General features: G+C 41.2%; 2 protein-coding genes and 3 pseudogenes across 2 annotated transcripts; 2 read left to right on the top strand and 3 right to left on the bottom strand.

Annotated features, from left to right (window-relative positions):
* Window positions 1-1,760: 1,760 nt before the first annotated feature.
* On the bottom strand, window positions 1,761-2,854 carry LOC110200514 (olfactory receptor 52H1-like). Its single transcript, XM_020975893.2, has one exon. It carries the CDS (start codon window positions 2,706-2,708, stop codon window positions 1,761-1,763), a length of 948 nt encoding a protein of 315 aa, XP_020831552.1. The 5' UTR covers window positions 2,709-2,854.
* Window positions 2,855-11,662: 8,808 nt separating this feature from the next.
* Window positions 11,663-12,609, bottom strand: LOC110200502 (olfactory receptor 52H1-like; annotated as a pseudogene).
* Window positions 12,610-13,022: 413 nt separating this feature from the next.
* Window positions 13,023-14,297, top strand: LOC110200560 (UTP--glucose-1-phosphate uridylyltransferase pseudogene; annotated as a pseudogene).
* A 184-nt stretch (window positions 14,298-14,481) lies between these two features.
* LOC110200503 (olfactory receptor 52B6-like) lies at window positions 14,482-15,435 on the bottom strand. The gene has a single exon (XM_078146211.1). It carries the CDS (start codon window positions 15,433-15,435, stop codon window positions 14,488-14,490), a length of 948 nt encoding a protein of 315 aa, XP_078002337.1. The 3' UTR covers window positions 14,482-14,487.
* A 538-nt stretch (window positions 15,436-15,973) lies between these two features.
* On the top strand, window positions 15,974-24,026 carry LOC110200562 (tetraspanin-15-like; annotated as a pseudogene).
* The last annotated feature ends 386 nt before the right edge of the window (window positions 24,027-24,412 follow it).

Here is a 24,412-nt window from a genome sequence, read left to right as displayed (position 1 = left end):
GCCCAGAGTCACACAGCTAGTAAGTGTCAAGTGTTTGGTCTGAGGCCTGATTTGAACTCAGGTTCTCCTGACTTCAGGGCTGGTGCTCTATCCACTTTGCCACCTAGCTTCCCCCCATGAATTTGTTTCTTTCAAGTCTCAGGTAAAATTTCATATCCTATAATAAGTTTTTCCTGTTCTCCCTCAATACTAGTGCTTTCCCTCCATTGATTATCTCAATTTATGTTTAACAGTCATTTGCATGTGCTCACTACTACCCCTGCCCCATTTACTATGAGACTCTTGAGGGGAGGGGCTCTCTTTTGCCTCTCTTTGAATCCCTAGAATTTAGCACAGCACCTAGTACATAATAGGCACCTAATAAATTGCTGTTGAGTAGCAATACAGAATGAAAATACTTTTTAGTCATGCGCTGGTGAATTGGGATGTCATCCATTCATATTCACTACCTTTGGAACTCTTTGGGGCTGGTTTTTATAAGGTCCTTCTGGCTGCTTCTGGACAGGCACAGTGGCTAATTATACTAGTTTGATTAAGAAGTAATTTAATAATATGGATAGAGAATAATAATAATAGTTACTCTCTATATGTATATATACATATATACATACATATATATACACACACACACACACACACACACACACACACATATATCACTTTAAGGTTTCAAAAGCTTTTTATATCTGTTAACTCATCGGATCCTCCTAACAATTCTATGAGGTGAATGCTATTATGCCTACTTCAAAGATGAGGAAACTGAGGCAGGAAGAGGTTAACTGATTTGCCCAAGGTCACACAACCAGTATCTGAACTCAGGTTTTCCTAAGTCCAAATCCCATTCTCTTTTCACTGTACCACCTAGATGCCTCACTGGAGATATACCTCTGGAGAGAAGACCCAGGTTTAGATCAGATACTTAATAGATGTGTAGCCCTGTCAAGATATTTAACTTCTCTGAACTTTAGTGTCCTCATTTGTCAAATAAGTGGGTTGGAATCTATGAAGCTTGGTCCCTTCCAGGTCTAAACTATGATCCAGTTATGGTCCAAAGATGCCATAGCCCACGAAGGGAAATGTAATTTTCATACATAAATGGGACTACCAAATACTTCTTTTATTTTTGAGCTACTGCTCTATTTGTGGACATGAATCTCAGTTTTTGGGATCTGCAGTGGCAGAACTAGCAGGGGCCTCAAGGCAGAGACTCTTGGATGAAGTCTGGGTGAACAAAATTCTAACTGGAAATTGTCTAGAGTCCTATTTTAGCATGTGGGCTCTTACACTCTTAAACTAAAGACTGACTATAGCCTCAACTTTAATTCAAATAAATTTGGCTTCAGATATGAGACAGTCTGGACTGTCTTTCACTTTTCTGCTCTGGCTGCTGATTGGACCCCAAATAACCTGTTTGGAAAACACTTATTTCTAAAAGATACAGAAAAGAGACAAGCTAACCTAATCATTTCTTTTTTCATTTCAGCAAGCCACACATTCACAATACACACTATGCAAGGACAAATAGAGTCTCTCCTGTTCACAAGTAGTCTTGAACTTCTTGAGAATAAATCATCATTCCTTATTTCTGTGTAATTTTTTTTCCTATCTCTATTCTGCTCATTTCTTATACTGGGGTTAGACTCCTGAATTTTATAGAGATAGAAATTAACTATCTTCTTTTTATAGAAAATGTCACAAAATGAATTTTATTTTCAGGATTCCCCTCAGCCTTTCCCAGTTCCCCTTGCAATAGTCAGATGTCACCGTATCCCTTCTGGAGAAAAGAGGAGGAGAATCTTATCACGAATTTGCTTGGTCTTCACTCCATAGACAATGGGGTTGAGAGCTGGAGGAATGGCAACATAAAAATTGGCAAATAGGATGAGGACATGACGTGGAACATTGTATCCAAAACGATGGGCAAGAATGGAGAAGAAGGCTGGAGTATAAAACATGAGGATGACACAGATGTGAGACCCACAGGTTCCAAGAGCCTTTTGGCGGGCACCAGGAGAAGAAAGGCGGAATACAGCATTCAATATAATGGTGTAAGAGATAGCAATAAGGACAAGGTCAGACACTACAGTCATGAGGGGCACAGCAAAACCATACCAGATGTTGATGGAGATGTCAGCACAGGAGAGTCGGGACACACCTATGTGTTCACAGTATGTATGAGGGATGATGTGTGTCCGGCAGAAGGGCAGTCGCTTTAGCAAGAAAACAACTGGAAAGATGACACAGAAGCTCCTGATGATGATTCCCGCCATAATCTTAATGATGACCTGGTTGGTCAAGATGGTGGTATATCTCAGTGGGGAGCATATGGCCACATAGCGGTCATATGCCATGGCCAGTAGTATGGCAGAATCCATAGCAGAGCTGAAATGGAGGAAGAACATCTGGGTGAGGCAGCCTGAGAAGGTGATTTTCTTGTCACCAAACCAGAGGTTACTGAGCAGTTTGGGCACTATGGTAGATGACAGAATCAGGTCAGTTTGGGCCAGCATGGAGAGGAAAAGGAACATGGGTTCATGGAGGCTGCGCTCCACGGCAATCAGGTATAGCAGGACACAGTTACCAGCAATGGCCATAAGGTAGATAACACAGAAAGGAATCGCGATCCAGATGTGGAACTTCTCAAGCCCTGGGATCCCCACTAGAGTAAAGGAGCTGGGGTTGTAGCTGCTTAGGTTGAATGTGGCCATCAGGACTCCTGAACAGGTGATTCTTGGGCCCTGGAGAGAAGCCAAATGCCATAATTAACTGCCAGAGTTGATGGTGGCACTAAGGAATGCGCCAATGTCATTTTCTGTGTGCTTGGAGGGCTCTTCCATAGTGCCAAGAATTCTGCAGGGTGGTATACCGAAGAACTAACAGCTCAGTGTTAACCTGGGCACTTTGCAGGAGGAATAGTATAGACAGAGGACATTTTGTGTCCCAACAAGGGAAGAGTGCTAAATTGAATAAGGGGAGTCATTCCCACATGCATACAAATATGTACATATACATACATATTTGTATATTATATAATGATATTCACAGACTAAATTATATATATATATATCTATACATACATCATATATAACGTATATAAATGCTATTCACACAATATGCATACCTTGATAAAATGAATATAAGAATGCTATTCACCTAAAAGTTTAGGTACACACAGATATATGTGTATAAAATGTGCTATTCATACACATTATAATTTAGAAATTTCTTTAATTAAAGCAACTCTGTGAGGCAGGTAATACAAAGTGTTATAATCCATTTTATATGTAAGGGACTTGGATTCAGAGAGATTAAGTAATTGGCCTGTCGTGACAAAACCAACAAATTTGAGAAAGCAGGTCTTGTGACCTGGTCAGCACTCTTTGCCCAAAATGGCAGATGATCAAACACTTAACATCCTTAGCAGTACTACCTAGGGTGATCTTTAACCTTAGCATAAGCTATAAATTCTTGTAATGTATCCTGATGGGTAGAGTACTGAATATTACAGCAAACAGCCTATTATCTTAGAATAGTATGATTTATTTGAGGATAGAAACATAAGTGGTATTGGGAACTGCTGGTTACAGACTTCTCCTATCAATGAATGTTAATATCTTCTCTGATATTCTCTTGAATGGTCAGAGAAGAAGAAAACATCAAAATTGATTAGATTTATTGATTCAGACATTATGTTTCTTGAAACTTCAAACTGACTTCATCATATGAATATGCTAACCCTCTACAACCTGGAGGTAACTTTTGATCTTATCTCATACTCCCATATAACAATATGAGGGCCTCCTTCTCTCTATATAGTATATGCACTAGCTGGGGTGTACTACTTACTCTCTTTCCCCCACACACTCAAAGGGTCATAAATCTAGAGCTGGATGGCTCAGAGGCCATCTAGTCCAACTCTCCCCACTTTACAGATGGAGAAATTGAGGCCCCAGGAATTAACTGATTTAGCCAAAGTCCCTTAGATAATAAGCACTGGAGATAGGATTTGAACCCAGGTCTTCTGACTCCACATCCCCATGGTTAACAATGCCATTCTTATACCTCTGTAACTTTGCTTTTAACTCTGAGCAGAACATTTTCTATCCCTGCCTCTTTATCTATTGAATTGAGACTCATCCTTTAAAGTCCAAGCTAAATGATATCTTCTTCAGGAATCTATCTCTAATACTGGCGTGATGTGAGGCTTAAAAGAGATACTGGATATAAAACACATTGTAACCTTAAAGTGTTATGTAAGCGCCAGTTATTATGATTATGATTATAGGCACTGGTAGCCTCCATTCCTTTAGCCTTCAATTGTATACTACTGCTGAGCTCAAACAATACTACATGGAGCGATACACACCTCTGTCCCTCTTTATACGATAAAATGAGACTCATCCTTTAAAGTCCAATCCAAATGATGTCCTCTTCAGGAATCTTTCTCTGGTCCTGGGGTGACATGAGGCTTAATTGAGATAATGGATATAAAAGACATTGTAAACCATAAAGCACTATACAAGTACCAGTTATTATGAAAATATCACAGGCATTATTAGCCTTAATTCCCTTAGCTTTCTACTGTATACTACTGTTGAGCTCAAGCAGTATTACCTGGAGCAATACAAGGGTGTGCTAGCAAATATTGATAAACTGGACTCTCTGGGGAAAAAAAGTGCACACACTCCCACTTTTCAGTTTAATCTGCATTATAAACATTTTGAGAAGGATAATGAATGAACAAATAAATTAAGCACTACTTTGTACCAACTTCTGAAGTGTCAATGTTCACAATGAAAATTTCAGTTGACTCTTGAAACGTGATTGGAGCTGGCTCCAGCTCACTTCTGCTCTGATTTTCCCTTCTGGTTTGAAAAATTATTGAGACTTATTTAAATGGATAAGTATGCATTCACATTCGCCTTGAAAGTATGCTTGAGTATTATGATAACAAATATTAGAACCAACTGCATAAATGAATGCTTCTCTAGATAGAAAGTTAACAATCCTTTACATGAAGTGCCGAACCTAATTTTATTTAAATTTATTTTCTAAGTGTTTAGCAGAGAGTGTAGTAAAAACTCCAGATTTGCAGATGACTTTCATGACTGCCAGCCAACTTACTCAGAAAAGTTTTAGAGGCATTGAAATCACTATATAGTATACCCTAAAGACACTGGGCCAATAGTTTGCTGTAGACAGTACATTCAGCAAAAGTATAATTGGTCTAGGAAGAAAATCGGGAGAAAACACAGAATGTTTCTATTCTGAGGAGCACACACCCCATTCAAAAGAATTTGAGCCTACTTTTTTTTTTCTTGCAATTGGGGTTAAGTGACTTGCCCAGGGTCACAGAGCTAGTAAGTGTCTGAGGCCAGATTTGAACTCAGGTCCTCCTGACTTCAGGGCCAGAGCTTACTGCACCACCTAGCTGCCCCGAGCCTACATTTTTTACTCTCTGCAAGCTCCTATGTTTCACTTACTGTTGAGTTATGCAGTAAGAAAAATGAAGAGGCATTATTGAAAGCCACAAATGTGCATGGGCAAGAAATGATCAAAAAAAGGCTTGTGATGCTAACACCTAGACCCAGGCCCCACTGCAATATTTTCCTTGGCACTGAGTCCCTCTTATATATAAACAGGCACATATTCATACACACATATGTATTTATGTGTGTGTATATATATTATATACTTAAATACATATTTTGTGTGTATGTGTATACACACACCTACACACATCACATTCTACATATCTGCTCCCTGCTTGTTTCACAATACAAGAACCCCCTATTTATCCAAAGTGGTCTTGTGCACTTCCTTGTCTCCGAGTGGGGTTGTATCCCATGCAAGTCTGAAGTAAGGTAGTTTAATGGTATTTCTGAACATATAGAACAAATCCACCTCCCATCACAGTCCCCCAGCTGCCACCACCATCACTATGCTCACCACCTTGGTTTAGCTCACCAAGCTCAGGCTCCAAGGAAGGAAAAATCTGTCTTTGACAGGGAACTCAGCTAGAGGCTGAATGAATGCCCTTATAAGAAAGACGATAGGACTTTTTATTCTTCTCCTTGGAATCCCAGGAGGGAAAGCTCCAAGCCTACAAATCCCTGAGTACTCATTGCTATACCATCCTCCAGGATATGATGAAAATCAGCCAGTTTCACCCTTTGCCTATCTGAGAACAGATATTGTATTCTGTGCAGAGGATGATTCTAGAGTCTGTGGAGGCCAAGGATTGCTACATTCCTGAGGGACTCTGCCTTCAGTGGACTGGACTATGAGAGTAAGACTATGACATTGTCTAAGGCTATCAATCTGTGGCTCCTTAGATTAGGAGTGGCATCTCAGGTGAAAAGCATTCGTGGCTTCTCCTCTTCTACAGTATATAATGAAACCTCATTAATTTGGCATTCATGACCCCCGAGAGTCTGTGTTCAGCTTTTCAGCCTTATTTATTCCACACTTTCTCAGTTCACACACTCCATATTCTAATTAAAGTCCAGATTTTATCTGCAAATTATTGTCTGATCTTCAAATGCCTTCTTTCACTTCCAGGCATTTATGTGGGCTGTTTTCCACGCCTGAAATACACACAATCCTCCTCTATCCCTTTGGTTCTTTATAGTAGGGCCTAATGAAATCCTACCTTTCCTTCAATGTCTAGCTCTGGTGGCATTTTCTCTATGAAGCTTCCTATGATGCCTCCAGCGAGAGGAAACCCTAGCTTTCTTAATGTCCTGGACCATTCTGTTCTGTATTCATTCCTTTCTAACGTTTAAGATGCAGTAAGTATTGCATATTGGATAGGGAACCAGTCTCAAAAAGCAAGTCCTGGATTCAAGTTCTACGCCCTGACACTTATTAGCCATGTGACCCTGAGCAAATCATTGGTGCTCTTGGTGCTCTAGACCTCAAATGGTGTCAAACTCGAATAGAAAATGGCTACTAAACCATATATATGGGCTGCATATTGACTTAGAAAACTACATATTAACATTATCTCTGTCCTGTTGTATTTTTATTTATTTTGTTAAATACTTCCCAATAATATTTTAATCTGATTCACTTGCATGCTGGAATGTTGCCTGCTGCAATGCCAGTCGGTTGAGTGTTTGATATTTCTGCTGTGGACCACTCTGTAAGACTATGAGTTGTAGAGAAAGGATTGTCCTAGTATTTGCAGAGGGAGTTTTGTTTTCTCTCCTGGGATTTCCCTATACCAGTGAAAACACAGGCATCGTCCCTCACTCTAATTTATATTATAGTTACTTAAGAAATGTTTTTATCCTTATACTAGATTATAGTTTACTTGAGGGAAGACAGCTTCATATGGCCCTGCATCTAGCACGGTATCTTGAACGTGGCAAACGTCTGTTGAATAGTAAGTGACTATTTCAATTTCTGTGCCTGTACACACACACATATACCGCAGGTTTAATAAGTGAGAGGAGGAGGGAGAATAATCCAGAACCTTTGAGTGCGTCTGGGGAAATCAGGACTATGAAACAAAGTATTTAGTGGATACTTGCTGTCTCAGTACAAATATCACAAAAGGGGAGTGTTCCCTAAAAAGAGAAACAGAACATTAAATAGAAACACATTATTCTTGTACTGCTTTCCTTAGTTCAATTTCAGTTTAGTACTTCTGGCAATCCAGCCAATTTGGGAAATACGGTAGGATGAATACAGACTTAACCTTGTAATCAAATTATATAGGTAACCACCTCCCCTTCCCAAAGGTAACCCATGATTGCAGGTCAATACTCTGACCTCAGTCAAATTGTGCTGAGCCAATTTTTGAGTGTTTTGAAATTCGAGTAATCATCCTGTTCTCAACCCTGTACTCAACAGAGATGAGATAAACTCACAGAAAACTTTTTTTAGATAAACTTAGTGACTTAGTTTTATTCTAAAGTTAAAGAGGACAATTGTGCAGCGTCTACGGTACAATGCTCTATACCCAGCTAAGGTGTAGCTCAGTCCCCACCAGTATAATGTTGATCCCACCTAACATTTTGGTGGCTGGGTAATTCCATGGGGATGAGCCAGTAAGGTAATGGTTCAGGGATACAGTAAAATTTAGGTTAGGGAGGCAATTGCACTAGAATTTTTTCTTCCTCTTGAAATTCTGCCTAAGTGTCCAGTTTATCACACTCTTGTTTTTTGGGGAAGTCTTAACACTGGGTGGACTGTACTACACACAGGAGAGAGGTAGCTTAGGCAACAGAAGTGGTAAAATCAAACAGTCCTATGTATGTATGCATGCATCTATAAATACACATACATGCATACATACACACACACATAGATACACATTTCAGGTGTACATGTATGTATACACACAATAAGGTGTTCTAATACCAAGTTCAGGACAACCCCATACTACCATGCCTTCCTTTCCTGATTCCTACTTTCCCTATTAATTTGAGCAGCAGTAAGGTGTTACTCTACTGTGCCTCAATCCGCTTCTGGGAGACAGGATTTTTATTCCTCAATAGATTAAAAGGCCTATGGATCTGGGAGTGTCCAGGCTTAACAAGAATGTTAGTAATTGGAAGTGAGCCAAGATGGCGGAGTAAAAGCAGTGACTTGCTAGAGTTCTCCCCCAAATCACTCCAAATACCTGTAAAAGTGACTTTAAACAAATTCTAGAGCAGCAGAACCCACAAAACACAAAGTGAAACAAATTTCCAGCCCAAGACAATCTGGATGGTTGATGGGAAAGGTCTGTTGCACGGTTGGGAGAGAAGCACAGTTCAGTGTGGGCCATGCAGGCAAAGATGGGGCCCCAGTTGAACCTGGAGCAGGCCTCAAGGGATTGAATCAAAGGCAGCTGTGGCGGTTTCCAGGCTTCTCAACCCAGAAACACCAAAGACAACTTAGAAGGTCAGTAGGAAAAGTCTGTCAGACCTGAGTGAGAGAGAAGTATGGTACAGCCCCAGCCCTAGAGCAGCTCTGGGGTGACAGCGGCTGCTTCAGGAGCTCTCAATCCAGAGACAGTGGGGCGGGAGGGGCAGGGGAGATAGAGACCTCCAATTCACTGATCTTTCACGTGTATTCCAATGACCTATATACTCTAATGAACCATTTCCCTTTCCCTCTGTTTACCTGTCGCTCCTCACCTATTTTTCCATTCCCAAACTCATCACCTCAGAAGCCTCTATACCATTAGCCCCTACCCCAGCCCCATACTGAGTCATTATTCTGGGATCTTCCTCATTAATTTCTCATGTTGGTATGCTCTCCTTTACTTCTTCTCTCAATGTTACAATCCCTTTCCCCTTCATTTCCCCTGAACCTTCCCTCCTGAAGTACAGTCAGCTGAATCACTCATTTCAGTCAGGCATCTTATTCTTTACTTATGTCACAAGTCCTAGATTAGAATCTTTCCTCTGCCTTTCACAAACTGTGTGACCCTGGTCAAGACACTGACCACTCTGGCCCTCAATTCTGTCATCTATTAAATGAAGGATTGGTATTATATGTTCTATAAGGTCCCTTCCAGCTCAAAATCCTAAGATCTTGCATTCACCATATGTCATATATTGTATGTCCTCTTCTTCATAGAGACTGTACTCTGTCTATGCCACCCTCTCTGTCAAACTTTTTCTGCTAAACCACATACCTCTCTTCAGTAATTAAAACTGACCCAGGTGTTCCTTCTTCAGGAAGCTTTTCTAGATTCTGTTTCTTCTTTCAAGATCCCTCCTAATTGTCCATTCAGCATTTGGCTATATGCATCCTGATCAAGTTCCTGGCCTTAAGTTACCATATATGCCTGCATCTTTTCTTCCCCAGGGACAAGATCCCAGGTTCTTCTGGGTGCTTTCACTTTTCCCACCTCTCAGTGCTCAGCACAGTGTGCAATCTTTAATCCATATGCCACTGGGCTTTGACAGATTGTGTGAAGCCCAAAGACAAATGGACAGATAGTACATATTCCTCCAAGAGAAGGATGGCCCTGCCTAAAGATCACAGACCCATAGCCCCTTTTCTCCATTATTCATCTTTTCTGATCCTTTTAGGACTTAAAGAGAGTTCTAGAATACTCAGTACAACCTTTGCCCCTGCCCTTTCCACTTTTCCCTTTGAGGTCCCCTTCCAGGACACTGCTCAGACCATTTTTGTCTCTTCTTCTCCATTCATTCTTCCTCTATTCTCACCTCTGTCATAGCTGTCATCAAACTTCCTTCCCTTTTTCTCTGTATTTTCTTACTGCTCTGTCCTAGTGGTTGATAGACTCAAACTAGGTACCAAAAGAAAGGAGAAACATAAGAGGGATGGAGAAACACCTTAAACTGACACCAGGGACTGTCTTTTGCTATTCTTTATATTTCCAGTACTTAGAATGGTACCCAGCTTATGGCTGGTGCTTAACATAAGCATGTTTATTGATGGTTGGGAGATGGATAGCATTCCTGGAAAAAAACAAAAAACTAGAGGTTTTCATAAAGGAGCAGCCACAAGAGTAGCTGATATTTTTGATTAGTTCTTAGGATCACAGACACAGAAAGGTCATGGAAGCCTTCTAGTCCAACCCCTTATTTTATAGATACACTTACAGGAAACCGAGGCCCAATTAGGTTAAGTGCCTCACTCAGTGTCATACATATTATAAGTGACAAAGGCAGGATTTGAACCCAAGTCCTTTGACACTAAAACCAAGGTTCACTATTCCAAATCCTGGGTATCAGTTCACTGAAAGCTCAACATTAGTCAACAGAGTAACATTGCACCTAATAGACAACTTATCTTAGTACATATTAAGTCTGACCCAGTTTTCAGTTAGATACTTAGAAGATGCATAACCCTGACAAGATATTCAACTTCTCTGGACTTCAGTGTCCTTATCTGTAAAATAAGTGGGTTGGAATTTATGAAGCTTGCTCCCTTCCAGCTCTAAACCATGATCCAGTTATGATCCAAAGATGCCATAGCCCATGAAGGGAAATGTAATTTTCATACGTAAATGGGATTACCAAAAGTTATGGTTTTTTTTAAAATTTTTGAGCTACTGCTCTATTTATGGACCTACATCTCAACTTTTGGGATTTGCAGTGACAGAATTAGTAGGGGCCTCCAGGCAGAGACTCTTGGATGAAGTCTGGGTGAAGAAAACTCCAACTGGAAAGTGTCTAGAGTCCTATTTTAGTAACTAGTTTCTTGATCTCTGAAGCTAAAGACCAACTGACTATAGCCTCACATTTCATTCAAATAAATTTGAAATCACCAAATAGGTAATGTTGTGCCTGGGCTGTCCTTCATTTTTCTGCTCTGGCTGCTGATTTATCCCCAAATCACCTGTTTGGAAAACACTTATTTCTAAATGGTACTGAAAAGAGACAGGCTATCCTAATCACTTCTTTTGATTTCAGCAAGCCACAAGTTCACAAACACACTGCTCAAGCACAAATGGGGTCTCTCTCTCTCCAGGTTACAAGTAATCTTGGTCTTCTCCTTGAGAATAAATCATGTTTTCTGATTTCCTGGTTATTTTTTCCTATCTCTATTGTGCTCATTCCTTGTACCAGGGTTAGAACCTCAAATTTTATTGAAATAGGAAACAACTTATGTTTATATGGAAAATGTTACAAAGTGAATTTTCTTTTAAGGATTCCCCTCACCTCTTCCCAGTTCGCCTTGCAATAGTCAGATGTCACCGTATCCCTTCTGGAGAAAAGAAGAGGAGAATCTTATGACGAATTTGTTTTATCTTCACTCCATAAACAATAGGGTTCAGAGCAGGAGGAATAGTGACATAAAAGTTTGCAAATAGGATGAGGAAATGACGTAGAGCTTTGTGTCCAAAACAATGGATAAGGACGGAGAAGAAGAGTGGAATATAGAACATGAGGATGACACAGATGTGTGAGCCACAGGTTCCAAGAGCCTTCTGGCGGGCACCATGAGAAGGAAGGCGGAATACAGCACTCAGTATAATGGTGTAAGAGACAACAATAAGGACAAGGTCAGACACTACAGTCATGAGGGGCACAGCAAAACCATACCAGATGTTGATGGAGATGTCAGCACAGGAGAGTCGGGCCACACCTATGTGTTCACAGTATGTATGGGGGATGGTGTGTGTCCGGCAGAAGGGCAGTCGCTTTACCAAGAACACATCTGGCAAGATGACACAGGAGCTCCTGATGATGATTCCTACCATAATCTTAACGATAACCTGGTTGGTCAAGATGGTGGTATATCTCAGTGGGGAGCATATGGCCACATAGTGGTCATATGCCATGGCCAGTAGTATGGCAGAATCCATAGCAGAGCTGAAATGGAGGAAGAACATCTAGGTGAGGCAGCCTGAGAAGGTGATTTTCTTGTCACCAAACCAGAGGTTACTGAGCAGTTTGGGCACTGTGGTGGATGACAGAATCAGGTCAGTTTGGGCCAGCATGGAGAGGAAAAGGAACATGGGATCATGGAGGCTGCGCTCCACGGCAATCAGGTACAGCAGGACACAGTTACCTGCAATGGCCATGAGGTAGATTGTACAGAAAGGAATCACGACCCAGATTTGGAACTTCTGAAGATCTGGGATCCCCACTAGGCAAAGGAGCTGGGTTTGTAGCTGGTTAGGTTGAATGTGGCCATCCGGTCTCCTGAACAGGTGACTGTTGGAAGCTGGAGAGAAGCCAAATGCCATAATTAACTTCCAGAGGTGATAGTGACACTGAGCAGTGTCAAATTTTCTGTGTACTTCTATACTGCAAAGAATTCTGCAGGGTATGGTGCACTGAAGAACAGGTCATCGTTAGCCTGGTTATTTTGCAGGAGAATAGAGGGCATTTTGTGTCCCAGTAGAGGAAGAGTGTGCTAAATACAGTACGGGAAGTCATTCCTACACACATAAGTATATATATATATATATTTTACAGATAATATTTATAAAGCGATATTCAAAGACATAGTGGTGTCAAACTCAAATGGAAAAGGATCCCTGAACCCACACAATTACTTAGAAAACCACAAATTACCTTGCAGTGGAAGTCCCAAGGGCTGGCAGGATGGATTTAGTCTTGGCAGATATTGGGAAGTTTGGAGGAGAGGTAGGTCCAGATAATCTTACCAAAGCAATGTTTCAAAGTGGGATTTCCCAGTTCCAAGAAGTCATCTCACTAAAGCAGGAATTACCAGTGAAGAAACAACTAGAGAAAATATTTTCCATTGGACCACAAAATTAATCTTAGCATATTAAAAAAGACCTTGACTCATTTCAGGAGTTATTCCATGGATTCTAACAGAAAAGAGACTTTCTGTGTATTGGAGGGAAATCTAGAAGTTTCCAAAGGATTCAATTCAGCATTACAAGAAGATAAAACTCAGAGCCTTACTTGATGACATATCTTCTATCCTGGATAAGCAGGTGTTTGTAAAACTGAATGGTAGTTTGGGAACTAGCAGGAATTATAAAGGCCACAAAAATCTGATTGGTATGCAGAATGAAAACTCCATTTTGGATTTTACAGTTCATCAAATTGAGCACTTGAAGAAAATGTACAATACAGATGTTCCTCTTCTTTTTTATGAATTGTTTTAATGCTGACGAAGATGTCAAAAATACTTCAGAAGTACAGTATTGCCATTTGAAAATCTACACTTTTAATCAAAACAGGTAGCAAAAGATGTGTCTCACTCAGGGGAAAATACAGAGGCTTGATGTCTTCCAGGTCATGGTAATATGTACACCAATTTCTACAATTCTGGTTTGCTTGATACTCTTATAGGAGAGGGAAAGGACTACATTTTCATGTTCAACATAGATAATTTGAGTGCCATGGTAGACCTGTCTATTTTTAACCATCTTCCGAATCTACCCAATGGAAAATGTTGCAAATTTCTCATGGAAGTCATAAACAAGACTTGGTTGAAATCACTCAAGTGCCAGAACCCAAGTGAATTAATTCAAGTCTTATCAAACTTCAAAATATTTAACACAAATAATATGTGGATCTCACTAGCAGCAGTCAAGAGACTGCAGGAGAAGAACACCATTGATGCAGAAATCATTATTAATCCAAAGACTCTGGATGCAGGCCAAAAAGTTATTTGTTTGGAGATTGTGGTGGGAGCTGCTATTAATAGTTTTGAGAATTCTCTTGGCATTGATGTTCTCTGAAGCTGCCTCTTAAAACTACATTCAGTCTTCTACTTGTGATGTCAAAATTCTATAGGCTTAACAACGAATGAAAAGCAAGTTTCCTACTGTGCCCTCGGTTAAATTAGGAAGTTCTTATACAAAGGCGATATTTTTAAAAATAAATATCGCTTTAATTCTCTGAGTGAAACTGCACACTAAAAAAAATGCACAAATTAACATAATTTATGTTGTAGTATTATTTATTTTTTTAAATATTTCATAATTACATTTTTATCTAGACCAGGACTTACTAACAGGAAGCTTAGCTCCCAAAGTCACAAATTTGATACCTCTTGTCAAGATAATTCTAGGTTTGTGGGCTTCTATCTTGGTCACTTCCCCAATTGTAAAAACATCTGGACAGTCCCCTCCCAAATCTGTTTGGTTCTTACACCATAAATCACAGGGTTGAGCATGGGTGGGATAACAACATAGAGGTTGGCTAGGAGGATATGGACATAATGGGGAATACTTTTCCTACCAAAGCAGTGGGCAAAGACAGAAAATAAAGCAGGCATGTAAAAGAGCAGTATAACACAAATATGAGAGCCACACGTTCCCACTGCTTTGCTCTGAGCTTCATGTGATGGAAGATGGAAGACGGTGCGTAGGATGAGTACACAGGAGATGGTGATAAGAATGATATCTAGACCTGTAGAGAGCAAGGCAGCTGCCAAACCATACCAGACATTGACAGAGATATCAGCACAGGACAGCCGGGCAATGCCCATGTGCTCAGAGAATGTATGTGAAATTATATTAGTCCGGCAATAAGGTAACCTTTTGAGGAGGAAGACAGATGGGAATATAATGCAGAAGCTGCGTGTAAGTGTGGCCCCAGCTATCTTTCTGATGATGCTGGGAGTAAGGATAGTGTTATAGTGTAAAGGTGAGCAGATGGCCACATAGCGGTCAAATGCCATGGCCAGCAGGATGGCTGAGTCAGCCACAAACAGAAAGTGGATACAGAACATTTGGGTGAGACGTGCATCAAAGGAGATGGCTTGGGTTCCCAAACAGAAGATGGTCAGAGCCTTGGGCATGGTGGAAGTGGAGAGCAAGACATGAGCACTGGCCAGAATGGATAGGAACAGGTACATGGGTTCATGAAGGTTCCTGTGGTAGATGATTACACTGATCAGGATGGTATTCCCTGACAAGGCAGCCACGTACATGATGAAGAAGGGAACAGAAAGCCAGATGTGCAGGCGCTCCAAACCTGGGATTCCAGTGAGAAAGCAACCAGCAAGGCGGGTATCAGAGCTATTCAGAGGAAGCATTGGGACTTTTACAGCTTTGGAGGTAAGACCTTAGTATTTTATAGATGTTTCCCTGCATGAGAGAAAAAAACCAAGAAATGAGTCATAGGCTTTGGTAAAAGATTTCCTAATCTTCACACACTGCCAAATTCTGGTTATAACTATAGAGAGCTACAATATGTATGAATATCATCTCTGGCCATAAACCAAGGACCAGTCTTTAGGTGCTTTGCACATGATGATAGGATTTGCAAACAGTATTAGTCTCTGCACATGTTGCAAGGGGGTGGGGCACAGCAACAGAGTTGTGATCTCTTTTGCTGAGTGCACAGATAGAAGGGCAGGACTGTCACTGTATCTGTTTTTGAAGAGATTGTGAATATAAAGCTAGTGATCAATGTTCATTGGAACACCTTTGAAACTACACGTTATTGATAAACAACTGACAATGATTATGAAACTTAAATCAGAAGCTCCCCATGAGGAAATCTTAGTAAGTTTCATTTTTTAAAGACACCTGGTTTCTGAAAATGTCTTGACTTTAAGCTTTGGTATAAAGATGCCCAAGAACCCGATAATCCGCAGGTCAGATGGGGTAGGAAAAAATAAATTATAGAATGAATACTAGATTGTTATGGTTACCTGTGGCAATCTTCATAATATGAGCATAAATTAATGACAGTGACTTATTTCCCTTTTTCCCAAATACCTATTTGCCTTTTCAAAAGACTCTAATGGAGTATCCAGTTGTGAGTACAATGGAAATATTCACGAACCAGGAATCAAGAGAATTTAATTTTAGTCCTGGCTCTGCTACTAATTTGCAGTATGGAAGTCACCAGAATCTAGGGATCTGATCAGCTCTAATCTGCCATGATTTCACTATACAGAAAGAAATTTCACTCTCCCAGTAACTTTTCCAGCTTAATTTCACATTACTTCCTTTCATGCACATCACATTTTGCTTAAACTGGACTACTGATTGAGGGAGTTGAAAAGAAGAGGAGTGATAGGAAGAAGGATAAAGAGAGGGAGAGAAAAACCGAAGAGGGGAGGGAGAGGAAGGACGAGAGAGAGATATAGACAGAGACAGACATAGAAACAGAGAGAGAGAGAGAGAGAGAGAGAGAGAGAGAGAGAGAGAGAGAGAGAGAGAGAGAGAGAGGAAGGAAGAAGAGGAGGAAGAAGAGGAAGAGGAGTTGGTGGCGGTGATTCCCTGAGCCCTTCTAAGGACAAGGAGAGAAGTACTGTCTGTTGAGTCAAGACCTGAACTGAAGGATTGGGCCTCTGAGTACCTCATTCTTAGAAGGGCTAAGAAGTAGCCATATCCCTTGGAAGAAGCCCATATTGCTTGGGTAGTAGCAACAAAGGTCAGCAGCTGACCAATTCTCTACTTCCTTATTTCTATGTTGCCAAGAACCAGAGGGTGTTCTTTGCCTGTCTGGATATGAAAGAACATCTTTGAAGTGGTCAGGCAAAACAAAATGAAACAAATTAATTTTTCATTGAAAATGGAATTGGATTTTGTATTTCACCAGTGTAGTGCATTCCATATAAGACACTTCCTATATGAATACATATAGACCCCTTCTCTGCAACTTAGTCATAAAGAAGTCTGGAGGCACTCAGAGTTAAATGACTTGTCCAGGTTCACACACAGTATATGTCAGAAATGGGACTTTATCTCAGGATTCAATGCCAGTTCTTTAGCTATGCCACCTCTAGTTTCTCATGAATACATCTTTAGCTTTGTTCTCCTCCCCTTATATTTCTCTCTCCTCCAGCCTTTGGGAAAGAGGATAAGCTGAGGCTGCAGAGAGAAAGACTGAGGACAGAATACAATCAGAGAACCTCCTAGATGGAAAGATCTTCAGAGACCATTAAGGCCAACTTGTACCTGCACAGAATGTCTTCTACAACATTTCCAAGAGTGGTAATTCAACCTTCATTTGAAGGCCTCCAGTGATAATGATCCCATCACATCTGAAGACAAATGAATAACTTCTTATTGAGTTTTCCTTGAGAATGAGGTATATGGTTGGGACAGTCCAGCACAGATACACTCAACCAGCACCACCACCATTTAATTAAGCATTCAGTATGTACAAGGTACAGTACAGACAATACAATGAAACATCCCTCAAAAGCTTGCATTCTGCTGGGGGGAGGCACCTGGGGTATATAACATGTCTATATTCAGAAACATATGCACATTTATGTAATAATGCAGTGACATGCATTACCTAGATATCAAACAAACATCTATATAATACTAGCACCCTCTCACATGCAACCTCTCATGCAGTTACAATAACATGCATAAACACAGACACAATGTGAGTATTTCCCATTACTGGAAGTGTTTAATGCACTCTTGATGGCCACCTTACAGAAATATAGAGGAAAATTACTATACTGGTTAGAAGGATAAATTTGATGACCTTTAATAGTCCTTCTACCTTCCAGAGTCTATGGTTCTATTTTTCATAATTTTAACATACTAAGTGAAAACCCAGATGACATGGTCATTTGACAATTTATATTTATCATTTATTCTACACACTTTCATCAACTCTCCATGTCAGCCAACCACTAGAGTATCCATTTTCAAGACTTCATCACTGTAGTGCAACAGACATTTCCTACCATTCTTTTAAGTTGTCTTGGGCTGGAAAACTGTTTTACTCAGTCTTTTATGGATTCTGGCACTCTAGGATTTGTTGAGTCATTATTTAAAGGTATTTGGTGGGGTTTGGGGGAGAGTTCAGGTGAGTCCCTGTCTTTACTCCACCATCTTGGCATCGCCTCCCATTCCCATTTTTCAAAACAATAGGATTGACTTCTTTTTTTGTCTTTGCATGTCTAGTGCCTGACACATAGTTGACATTTAACATTGCATTGAATTATATTAACTTGATGGTTGATGGGGTTCACAGAGGAATGAAGACAGAGGAAATGAAAGGAACTTTCAAGTTCTGATTCCAGTAGAGAACAAGAAATATTGGGTAAAATGTTATGCATTTTTTCTTGTCTACCCTTGAAACTCTACCCAGCTTGGATTCCAAGTCAGGCACTTGTAGGCTGTCCTTCCCAGACTCCTTTTTCTAAAACGTGCATATGCTCTCTGATGCCCTGAGTCTTTGACTAGGTGGAGAGTAGTATTCTATTGATGTTTTCAGACTGTGAAGCATTGCTGAAGTCAAAGAGCTAAGATGAGCTGCTTTGCAGTAGGCTCCTCCTGTCTGACTTCAAACAGTAACTCCCTCCTTTCCCCTGGTTCTCAATTTCTTATGATCCTATAGTATTTTTCAGTACTCATCCAGAGTATTGGATGATGGTTCATCCAGACCTCCTCTATTTAGTACTAAATCTCTGGTTGCCCTTATTCAAGAAATCCAATCAGTGCAAGCTTTCATTATCCTTCTTCTCTGTTTCAGAATGTTTCTAGCTCTAACTCTTCCCCCTTCCCTCCTATCTCAGAGAAGAGTTTCCTTTGCCTATACTGACAAAACAAAATGTCACTACCATATTTCCCCCCCGAGACACTGGGCTCCCATTCCTATCCAGATTCCTATCCATTCACAATCCTCCAGAATCTACTAGGACTTTATACCTATCCTTAAAGCCAGAGACCTTCACATACCACAGTAGACATAATCTCTTTTTCTCCATATTCTTCTTACCTCCTTGGCCTAAAAACACACACCAGCCTTGAAAGATCATTAACTTGACTGCAATGACATTTATAAAACACTTCAAGGTTTTCAAATTACTTTACATACATTATTTCATTTTTCCCACAAAAGAAAATTGTAATATTGTTACTCTAGTTGATCACCCGCATTTTCCAGACAGGGAAACTGAGATTCAGAGAGATGGAATAATTTGCTCACATTTGAAATCAGAAGAGCCATTTGACTCCAGGGAGATTGACTGATTCTTACTCTGATTCTAGCACTCCATCCATGATGACACATTGCTTCCTCTCTTATTGATACCACTACATCTTCCCAGTCACCTCAGCTTGAAATCATAGTCATCTTTGACTCTTTCCTCTCCCTTACCACAATCAATCATTTATCTTGTACAAATAATCTGTATCTTTCCATTCCCCACAGGAACAACACATCTGTGCCTATTCAAATCCTATCCATTGTCCAAGGTTGAGTTATGTCTTACTCCCTCTAAGAAGCTTTCTTTGCTGATCCCTCCTCCTACTTAATGTGCAGGTGTTCTCTGCTGTGAACTGTAAATATACTTAATCGTTACCTTGTAGTGTTCATTAATTGTGTCATGTCTCTACATCTAGGAAGAAATGTCTTAAGGTCAAAGTGGGGACTAACACTGTAATTGTTTCCTCCACAGCATCTGATAAAGTGCTGGGCCTGGAGTCAGGAAGACTCCTTCTCAGTTCGAATTTGACCTCAGACAGTTACTAGCTGTGTCACCCAGGGTAAGTTATTTAACCCTGTTTGCCTAAGTTCCCTCATGTGTAAAATGTGCTGGAGTCATAAAGGGCAAACCACTCCAGTATCTATGAGAGAAAACCCCAAATGGAGTCATGAAGAGTCAGACACAAGTGAAATGACTGACAATTCAGTAGCTGTCTACTGAATGAATGAACTGTGCATTCATTCTCTCTCTCTCTCTCTCTCTCTCTCTCTCTCTCTCTCTCTCTCTCTCACACACACACACACACACACACAAACACACCACACACACACACACAAAGAGAAACACACTCAGATACACATACGTATAAGAATATACTTGCATACATATGTAGATGCACATACTTGGACATATAGTTCCACAAATATGTGAAAGCAAGAACTGCACAATAACAGAGAGATGCTTGTATACAATCATCTACAGACCTTTTCCAGGCTCCTCCCAACTTGCACAGAGATAAACAACCATGTCTATGCTATTGACATGACAATGATATATTTCTCATTCCAAGAGAAAGTATATATACGCTAAGCAAAGTTTGGGCAAACACAAGACATCCCAACACTTTTCATTCCCTCACATGTAGTTAAAACCCAGATTTGAGAGGAGAGGGGAAAAGATCACCTAGCTGCCCTCAAAGAGTTCAAGGCATTAGACCCACATTAAGTAAATCCCAAAATATTTATAGAGCTGACAGTTGTGATAACTGGACCCCTGAAATGTTGTGAATAATGGAAGAGATGTCACAGAGGGAAAGATAGGAAAATAATGTCCCAATTCAAAAAAAAAAAAAGAAAAGAAAGAGGGAAAATTCCATGAAGTGTAGGCCAGCACACTTGACCAAAATTCCTGTTCAAGCACAGGTTGGACAAGTTAATCTATAAAGCTTCTTCCATCTTTGAGAGCCTATAATATAGTGCAGTGCCAACCTTAGAAGTTATCCTATTTAGAGGCACCTAGGTAGTAGAGTGAATTGAGAAGTGAGCCTGGAATCTGCAAGACCTGAGTTGAATTCCTGCCTCACACACTTATTAGCTATATGACCCTAGCAAGTCACTTAAACGCTCTTTGCCTTGGTTTCCCCATCTGTAAAATGGGGATAATAATATCACCTATTTCTCAGGATTGTTTTGGGGATGAAATGAGATAGTAATTGTAAAGTGCTTACCACAATGTCTGGCACATAATAAACTCTATATAAATGTTAGCTATTGTTATTATAAACCTCCTTACAATACCACTGACAAGTCGTCATTCAGTCTGCTTGAATCTCTATTGAAGTAGACCTTCCCATTCCAGGACAAATAGTTCAGCTGTTTTTTTTCTTTCTTTCTTTGTTTTGTTTTGCTTTTCCTCTCATCAAAAGTAATTTTGCTGATTTGGGTTTTCCATCCTTTGTTCCTACTTCCTATCTCTGGAGCCAAAGAGACTGAGTATAAATCTTCTTCCACACAATAGCCTTTCAAATACTTGAAAATATCACTTCCCTCTATACACATACATACCAATTCTTCTCTTCTCAAAACTAAACATCCACTATTTAATTAAATAATTTCTTTTGGACTTTGAATACCCTTATTATGTTGGTTCCCAGACTCCCTTGACAGGGGAACTTCCAGAAAAACCTTTAAAAAGTATCTTTGCTATGATGTGGTACCTTGAATAGAACACAGTATTGCACACGGGAGTCTCACCTTACCAGGGTATGGGGACACTATCATGTCCCTCATTCTGGTCATTTTTACCTCTTGTCATACTCCCTAAAACTTCATTAGTTGTGTTCTTTACTTCTTTACTGATTACACTGACCTCGCAATTTACTAATACCTCTATATTTTTTCTGTGATAATTAAATTCATATACTCATATACCCTTAATGCTATACTTGGGAAGTTGATCTTTAAGGCATGGCTGTGTATGTGTATGAACGTATCAACACATATGCATATATTTATGTGCATGTAATATTAGTCTGGTTCTGGGGCTCAAGGAATAGAAACACAATCACATCTGCATCTCCTCTAATGGGGTTTATTAATAGCTTATAAGCAATATGACACATGCACACACAGGTAGAGATATATATGTGTGTGTATGCATATACTATATATATATATATATATATGCACACACACACACATACATATTCAGGTAAACAGTGAAACTCATACTTGCTCAGAAGCACATTTATGGATACATGAAAGCCATACACTCAGCTCAGGGATTCGGAATGCCTTTCCAGAACTCTGCTGCTTCATCTTCATTCCATTATATAAGATATTAAAAAAAAACACCTGAAGAAGTTGTTTTGGTGGGAGTCACAACCTCTTAAACACAGAACTATTTGGGCAAGTCAGATACTTGGTGATTCCAATAATTATTTATTCCGCATGATGGTGTTCCTCTGTGGACCTAGGGTGTTCTGCCCTTCGCCATGTTCTCTTCTCCAGATTCAGCCCGTCTTCACCCTCACAACCCAGAGAATGGCACTCACCTGTCTTTGTGGGGCTAAGCACAGATGGGGAGTCAGCTAGTAATACAGCCAAGTAACAGAGAGAACACAAGTTGGATGCACACTGAAAGGTGCAGATGGACACATAACTGGGAGAAAGAAATGTAAGGCAGAGAGACATAGGCTCATTACCAGATTGAAAGACATGCCCATTTATCTCTTCCTATGGAATCACTCAGAGTCAGCAAGGCTTCTGGGTCCCCAGGGCCCAGGACCAGCCTTAAGGATGAAACCAAATTATTGCAAACCTCAAACTATCTAGGGAGGCTGAGGATACCTGTACATTGTTTTCCTGAATGTAGTCCAAGACAACAATAACTTTCTTGCATTCCACATTTCTGTTACATACTACTAGTCAAACTGCTCGTATTCATCATACAATCCATTGAAATGCGTATTAAAAAAAAAAAACCGGTCGGCTGGGTGGGGAGGGGGGCAGGAAGACGGCCCGCGGAGACCTGAGCAGGTGCGCTGAAGCTTCTCCTACCTGTGCCTCAAGTTCTGGCTCATCCTCTACTCCTCGTTCTTGTGGGTCTAAGTTTCCTCATCTATAAAACGAGAGACTTGGACTGGATAAGCCATAAGGAGGTTCCTTCCAGCTATAAATCTAAGGCTCCAGAGATGAAGGATTCAGGAAGGGGAGGTGGCCGGGAATATAATACAAAGATAATCACGAGTTTATAGGAGCCTTAATCCTCTCTGTGGGGATCTACGCAGAAGCAGGGCGCCCAAAATACAAGACCCTCGAAAGTGCCCTCTTCGCGCCCGCCATCCTAGTCATCCTCCTCGGGGTTACCACGTTCATCGTCTCCTTCGCGGGCTCTTGGCTTCCCTCCGGGATAACTTCTCTCTCCTCCAAGCGTTCATGCACATCCTGGGGATCTGCGTCATCCTCCAGCTCATGGGGCGTGGTGGCCTTATGTTCAGAAACCAGAAGATCGAGTTTCTGAATGACAGCATCCGAAGAGGAATCAAGAATTACTACGACGACTTGGACTGCAAGAACATCATGGACTTTGCCCAGGAGCAGTTTAAGTGCTGCGGTGGGAAGACTACAAGGACTGGACCAGGAACCAATACCAGACTGCAAGGCGCCCGGACCCTTAGCGTGTGGCCTACCTTCTACCTGATGCTGCTTCTGACGTCATCGACACCATGTGTGATTACAAAACCATCGGCCCAGAGCGCCTGCGCGGCTGGACTCATCTACATCCGCGGCTGCGCGGTTAACCATATCATGGCTGCCGTCCTGCTGGGTGTGCTACTCAGGCTTGTCTACATCACGAGGGTGGAAGACATCATATCAAGCACTCGGTCACCGATGGCCTCCTCAGGGGGAGAAGTCACACTTGGAGTTTTCAGGAGGAGGCTGCTGCATGTGTTATCCCGGGGAGGGGCTCTCAGGGCCTGTGACAGGCTCTTCCACCAGACCACCCAGGAGGAGGGGGAGGGGCAGGGGAGTGGTGACCACCAGGGCGGAACTAGGCCGTCCCTCCTTCCACACACGATGCCAGGGCAGGCCTCTGCCCCTGCTTCCAGCTCCCTCAGACCAACTGGGCCCTGTCCAGACTGGGAGTGTGGTAGTGGCAGAGTCCAGGGGGAACCCACAAGCCCAGGCTCCTCTTTCCCAGGCTTCTCTGAGATTTGAAGGGATTTCAGGTTCCCAACTCAACCCTCCCCCTCCCCTAGGGCCAGAGGCAGAGAGTAGGAGGCTGTGTGGCCTGAGCCCCTGTCCTGTTGGCTCACCCTGGGTCTCATCTGATGCTGATGAGCCGTGGGATAGTGACTAAATTGTAGAGGCAGATCTGGGGGCCTCAGAGCCCTGGGACCTCCCATTCCACAGGCATAGCCCTGGGGTGGGGCAGTCTCCTTCCCCCAGTTTCTATATCTGTCACCCTACGATCCATCTGAGTATTGACTCAGCTGCTGTTCCAGGCCCACTTCATGAGGTCTCATGTCCTATTTCTTCATCCCAGCTGGGAAGCTCAGGGGCCAAAAAAGAGAAAGGAAAAAAGAAAATAGAAGATTTCTTAG

This window comes from Phascolarctos cinereus, unplaced genomic scaffold (assembly GCF_003287225.1).
Source record: "Phascolarctos cinereus isolate Bilbo 61053 unplaced genomic scaffold, phaCin_HiC Scaffold_726;HRSCAF=1367, whole genome shotgun sequence".
NCBI lineage: Eukaryota > Metazoa > Chordata > Mammalia > Diprotodontia > Phascolarctidae > Phascolarctos > Phascolarctos cinereus.
Note: the sequence above shows the minus strand (reverse complement) of the source record. Positions and strands in the feature narration are given on the sequence as shown.

Bases quoted from the DNA above. Each gene is read 5' to 3' on its own strand.
- LOC110200503 (XM_078146211.1), bottom strand. From the start codon at position 15,435: ATGCTTCCTCTGAATAGCTCTGATACCCGCCTTGCTGGTTGCTTTCTC.
- LOC110200514 (XM_020975893.2), bottom strand. From the start codon at position 2,708: ATGGCCACATTCAACCTAAGCAGCTACAACCCCAGCTCCTTTACTCTA.